The sequence below is a fragment of the Echiichthys vipera genome (assembly GCF_963691815.1).
Source record: "Echiichthys vipera genome assembly, chromosome: 1".
Lineage (NCBI taxonomy): Eukaryota > Metazoa > Chordata > Actinopteri > Perciformes > Trachinidae > Echiichthys > Echiichthys vipera.
Window position 1 is genome coordinate 37,214,897 of NC_139826.1, and position 5,604 is coordinate 37,220,500.

A 5,604-nucleotide genomic window follows, 5' to 3' on the forward strand; every position below is an offset into this window, starting at 1 on the left:
TCCTTGTTTCTGTAGCAACAACAGACAACCCTGGCAACCAGCAAAGCCCAACGCCATTGGTTGCTACAATGGCAACAGAACGTGATAGGAAGTCATTGTCAAACCCGTCAAAAAAATTCAAATATTAATTCAGACTAAATATATTTTTTTTATGGAAAAGCAACACTTTCATTCTGTACCCCTCAAAACGCCCCGTGGATGTGTTTTTTTTTTTTTTAAATAGAGCTCATAATAAGGATTCTACATATTCAACCTTTAGTTACTGAGCTTCAGAGGTGTATCTCAAAACTCTGAACAGAGCCCGGCTAGCCGATCCTCCTGCCTCCAGTCTTTATGCTAAGCTAAGCTAATCGCCTATCTTAAAGAGAACATCTTTCTGCGTAAAATGGCATTTCAAACACTAAACTGAAAACCTCTGACATGCGGGTGTCGGAAGGTTATCTGCACGAGTGTGAACGTAAACATAGGCATGAACAAACTCATAATATTTAGAGCACGAAGGCCTGCAGAGTCATCGGTGTGTTAGCAGCTCAGTGCAGGTTTGATAGTGAAGTCTGACCTCTAGCATGTCACTGATGCATACTGCTGTTTAGATGCTATATCCGCATTAACAATCACTTCCTCCCTCAGAAAACACAAAGAACTGCCCCGTGTTTGAGCACAGGCGCGTCGCTCACTTTATAAAAATGCAGGTGAAGCCTCTGTGTGTGTGTGTATGTGTGTGTGTGTGTCGTGTGACAGGTTGTGTTCTTTGAAGGCAACAGAGAAAAAGATCCAGGTCAAGGTGAAAACATCCAGGAGAATCCGGAGCCGGGCGTGATGCCGTACAGGAGCGCGAAGAGGACGGGACTTTGCGACTGATGAGAAAAGGTTTGAAAGCAACGGGAACGTCTCAAAGAATTCAACCCCCAAAGTTTGAGTCTTCCGCCGCAGTCACTTAGAGACAAACAACTTCCTGTTGCTCTGCATGCGCCAGTCTCCAGTTAAATATCACAAAAAGAAGCATCGGGACTCAACGAGCGGAAAGCGTCGCTAACCTCAGGAGCAGCAGCCCTCAGTCACATCGTGAACGGCGCTTATTTAGAATCTTAACAGATGCCGGACGAACTTCACGTCCGACGCCAAACGACATCCTCGGGCAAGAGCACATTTGTTTGGGGGGGAAAATACGATCGTTGAGGAGAAAACGCTCCAGTCAGACGATCAGTTTGGAGAAGCCCAAATGGATTTGTGAGGGACGTTTCTGCATTTGATGCAAATATTGATGTGGGCGCTGCCGATGGCACTGTGCAGGTTGGCTGGTTACAGACCGGGCGTCTGAGGGAGGAGGAGGAGCAGGAGGAAGAGGAGGAGGAGGAGGAGGAAGGTGAGGAGTCAGTCTTTTAGTCAGCGCGCTCTTGTCCTCTACCGGTCCTTCAGTTCTCTCGTCACTCGCTTGGTGATGCGGCCGCACAGCAGCCCCACGAGGAAGAGGACGCACACGCTCAGCGCAATCATGAGTAGGATGTAGTTCTTGGAGGGCGACGTCATCACCTGCACGGCGAGGTCTGAGAAGCCCTCCGCCGGCGCCACCTGCAGGACGGAGGGAAAGGTTCATATCAACGGTTCTATTTTGACGGGTTTTACATCCTCAGTAAACACACAAACAGGGTTTCTACACATTTTCCTTTTCTAAATTCCAGACTTTTCCAGACTTCTCAGAGGATTTTAGCCAATATTAACTAGATAAATGGTTTTAAAATCAAACTTTTAACACGTCTGTTAAATTCTGACTATGCATTATGTTGCCAAGTCATTACAAGACATTTTTACATACTTATTGTAGCTCATATAAGTGAATGAACTCCAAACCGAGACATGTTCAGTTCACTCATCTTCAACCTCTTATCCGGGGTCGGGTCGCGGGGGCAGCAGCTCCAGCAGGGGACCCCAAACTTCCCTTTCCCGGGCCACATTAACCCGCTCTAACTGGGGGACACCGAGGCCTCCTCCCAGCTGGACGTGCCTGGAACACCTCCCTAGGGAGGCGCCCAGGGTTCATCCTTACCAGATGATCCTGAACCACCTCAACTGGCTCCTTTCAACGCAAAGGAGCAGCGGCTCTACTCCGAGTTCCTCACGGATGCTGAACTTCTCCCCCTCTCTCTAAGGGAGACTCCAGCCCCCCTCCTGAGGAAACACAGTTCGGCCGCTTGTACCCGCGACCTGGTTCTTTGGGTCCTGACCCAGCTTTCATGACCATAGGTGAGGGTAGGAACCAGGATTGAGCGGTAGATCCAGAGCTTTGCCTTCCTCAGCTCTCTTTTCGTCACAACGGTGCGGTAGAGCGACTGCAGCTCCGCCCCGGCTGCTCCGATTCTCCGGCCAAACTCACGCTCCATCGTCCCCTCACTCTTGAACGTGATCCCGAGGTACTTGTTTGTAAACTGGTTTTGATTTGTATATATTAATATATTTTTCCAAACTCTTTTCCCTTTTTCCAAACAAATTAAATTCCACTCTTTTCCATACTGCGTAGAAACCATGCGCGTAAGTTTACTCAAATGAATTATAAGAGGACATTTGGCTTCTCTTTAAAAGACGTAAAATGAAAACGTGTCTACCTTAGCAGCGTAGCTCCACATGTCGATGCGGTCTTGAAGTCTTTTCTTACACTCGGGCTGCAGACGAACTCTCTTGTCCTGTAACGCCTCCATCAGACACGACATCTCTGGACGGAGAGAGAGAGAGAGAGAGGGAGCAACACATGAAGACATTCAAACGCAACCGAACCTTCTGCACAAACAGACTGTGTGAGAGCACCCACGTCGCCCTCTGCCGGGTGTGATGGCCGCACAGTGGTGTTTGAGGTCCAGGGCGCAGGCTGTATGGAGGACCGGGTCCACAAAGATGTCCGCCTTGCTCTCCTTCAGCATGTTCAGGACTTCCTGCAGACGAAAGAAAGGGGGAAGATGGAGGGAACAAAGCTGAGTTTCTGCACCTGCACCTCATCCATTTATTAGATTTACATGTGGAATCATCTCAATTACAGTTAGAAAAATGGTTATTTTAACTTAATCAAGAGTACAGTCGTGGTAATAAGATGATGAGGTCTACTGTCTGATAGATATTTAGGTAAAATTATAACATGGGGAAAAATAAACCTAATTAAGTGCACGGGACAGAACGATAGTAGTGAATAATGTTTACCTTTTTACAGCCTTCCTGTTTGATTTTCAGTAAATTAACTTTCAGACACTCTTCCACCTGACCCGTCTGCTCCTGAGCTGCTGCCTCCTCCGCACACAACCTGGAGATCTGCAGGAGGACGGAGAGAGGAGAACGAGGGGAGGAAACAGGAAAGAGGAGAAGAGGAAGATGAGAGAGGAGAGGAGAACGAGGGGAGGAAAGAAGAGGAGAGGGGAGAGGGAAGAGGAAACAGGGGAGGAGAGGAAACGGGAGAAGAGAGGAAACAGGAGAGCAAAGGAAACAGGAGAGGAGGAAACGGGAGAGGAAACAGGAGGAAATGGGAGAGGAGAGGAAACGGGCGAGGAAACAGGAGAGGAGAGGAAACGGGCGAGGAAAGGAAACAGGAGAGAAGAGAGGAAACAGGAGAGAAGAGAGGAAACGGGCGAGGAAAGGAAACAGGAGAGAAGAGAGGAAACAGGAGGAAATGGGAGGAGAGGAAGCGGAAAAAACACCAATGGTCGGGTGAGTAAAAAGATGAAAGCAAAGTTGGTTTGATGCAGAGAAAGATCTTTTTAAAAAGTGTGTGTGCATGTGTGCGTGCGTGGTGCGTGCGTACCTCATCTGTGCAGTGCATCTGCAGCTGTGGGTCGAGTCTGTAGTCGAGCGCCGACTCCTGGAGAATCACTCTGATCTGATCTTCACAATCTGGAGACAACCTCTGCACCAAAGCCCGGCCACAAAACACAGCGTTTAAGACCAGTTCAGTCTTTAATCAGCAGAAAGTCTCATGAAACACACACAGCACGGCTTCTGTAGTGTGTTTGTATCACTGCAGCTGACTGTGATGTAGTCCTGCACTGACCTGGTCGGCGTATTTGAGTTTGAGGCAGGCGATGACCTGGCCCTCCAGCTCGCTGTCCTCGCTCGCCTTGTTCAGGACGGGCTGGCAGAACTTTGGGATGTCGGCTCGACAGGCTTTCCTCAGCAGCGGGTTCAACCTGTAGTCTGGAGCGGAGCAGGGGGAGAGTCAGGGAGGGGAACGCTGCGTGAGAACAGGTTCAGGTTCACCACATCGACGCTGGACTGACCCGTGTTCTGCGTGATCTGCCTCTTGGTGATCATCTGTTTGCATTTGGGATCCATCAGCTCGCTGTTCTTGTTCTGTTTCAGACACTGGAGGACGTTCCGGGCGTCCGCGTCGGTGCAGAACCGCTGCAGGAGACAAGTTTACATCGACCGCCGTGAAAGGGAGATTCTGACGTTCACTGATGATGTTTACTAATGTGGGATTTGTTCTCCGCGCACGCACAGTCACACACAATCACACGCGCACACACACACGCTGGAAGGCTGACGTGTTCACATTTATGGTGTTTTCTACAATATAATATTTATAGTATTAATAGTATTTTTAATAATAATCAGAATTTCCCCCTTCACCTCCACCCTTTCTCTCTACTCCTCCTCCCCCTTCTCCTCTCCCTCTTTCCTCGTCCTCTTCCTCCTCTCTCTCATCCTCCTACATCCCCTCTCTCTCTCCTCCTCCCTCTCCACCTGTCGCCTACTTCTCTTCCTCCTACCTCCCCTCTCTCTCTCCTCCTCCTCCCTCTCCTCCTCCTCCCTGTCTTCCTCTCTCCTCCTCTTCCTCTCTCTTTCCTCCTCCTCTTCCCCTCTCCCCCTCCTGCTCCCTCTCCTTCTCCTCCTCTCTCTCTCCTCCTCTTTTTCCTCTCTCATCCTCCTACCTCCCCTCTCTCTCCTCCTCCTCCCTCTCTCATCCTCCTCGCTCCTCTCTCTTTCTCTCCTCATCCTCTTCCTCTTTCTCCCCCCCGCTTACTCCTCCTCCCTCTCGTCTCCTCCTCCCTCTCTTCCTCTCTCTCTCCTACTTTTCCTCTCTCCTCCCTCTCCTCCCCCCTCCTCTCTCTCTCTCCTCCTCCTCCTCCTCTCTCCCCCTTGCCTACTCCTCCCTCTCCTACTCCTCCTCCCTCCTCTTCTTCCTCTCTCTCTCTCCCCCTTGCCTCCTCCTCCTCTTCCTCCTCCTCTCTCCTCCTCCCCCTCCTCTCTCTCTCCTCCCCCTCCCTCTCTCCCCTCTCCTCCCTCCTCTGTCCTCCTCCTCCTCTCTCCCCCTTGCCTGCTCCTCCTCCCCCTCCTCTCCCTCACCTCCTCCTCCTCCTCACCTTGATCATCTGTTTGCAGACTCTCATCAGCTGGTAGTCCAGCTCCGGGTCGGTCATCTCCGTCTCCTGCAGCCTGAAGATCCTCTGGTGGCAGCGCTGACTGAGCTGCTTCTTCTGCTCCTTCAGACACTCGATCATCTACAGGATGGAGGGAGGAGAACAGAGTGAGGAGAGAGGAGGGGGAGGAGGAGCAGAAACATCAAACAGAAACACCTCTCCTGTGTCTGCTCCTCACCTGGGCGTTACCAAAGGCCACGTTGGG

General features: G+C 50.7%; 1 protein-coding gene across 1 annotated transcript in view; it reads right to left on the reverse strand.

Moving 5' to 3' along the window:
• Positions 1-973: 973 nt before the first annotated feature.
• LOC310945000 (Golgi apparatus protein 1-like) overlaps positions 974-5,604 on the reverse strand; it is a gene marked incomplete at its 5' end in the record, with an annotated part of 24,741 nt that continues 20,110 nt past the window's right edge. The window contains 9 exons of the mRNA XM_083910939.1: positions 974-1,572; positions 2,604-2,710; positions 2,807-2,927; positions 3,190-3,297; positions 3,785-3,886; positions 4,031-4,173; positions 4,257-4,380; positions 5,343-5,480; positions 5,578-5,604. The exon at positions 5,578-5,604 is cut by the window's right edge and continues 66 nt beyond it. Of these exons, the coding sequence (XP_083767065.1) occupies positions 1,405-1,572; positions 2,604-2,710; positions 2,807-2,927; positions 3,190-3,297; positions 3,785-3,886; positions 4,031-4,173; positions 4,257-4,380; positions 5,343-5,480; positions 5,578-5,604 (1,038 nt within the window). The 3' untranslated portion in view covers positions 974-1,404. The remainder of the gene's footprint in view (positions 1,573-2,603; positions 2,711-2,806; positions 2,928-3,189; positions 3,298-3,784; positions 3,887-4,030; positions 4,174-4,256; positions 4,381-5,342; positions 5,481-5,577) is intronic.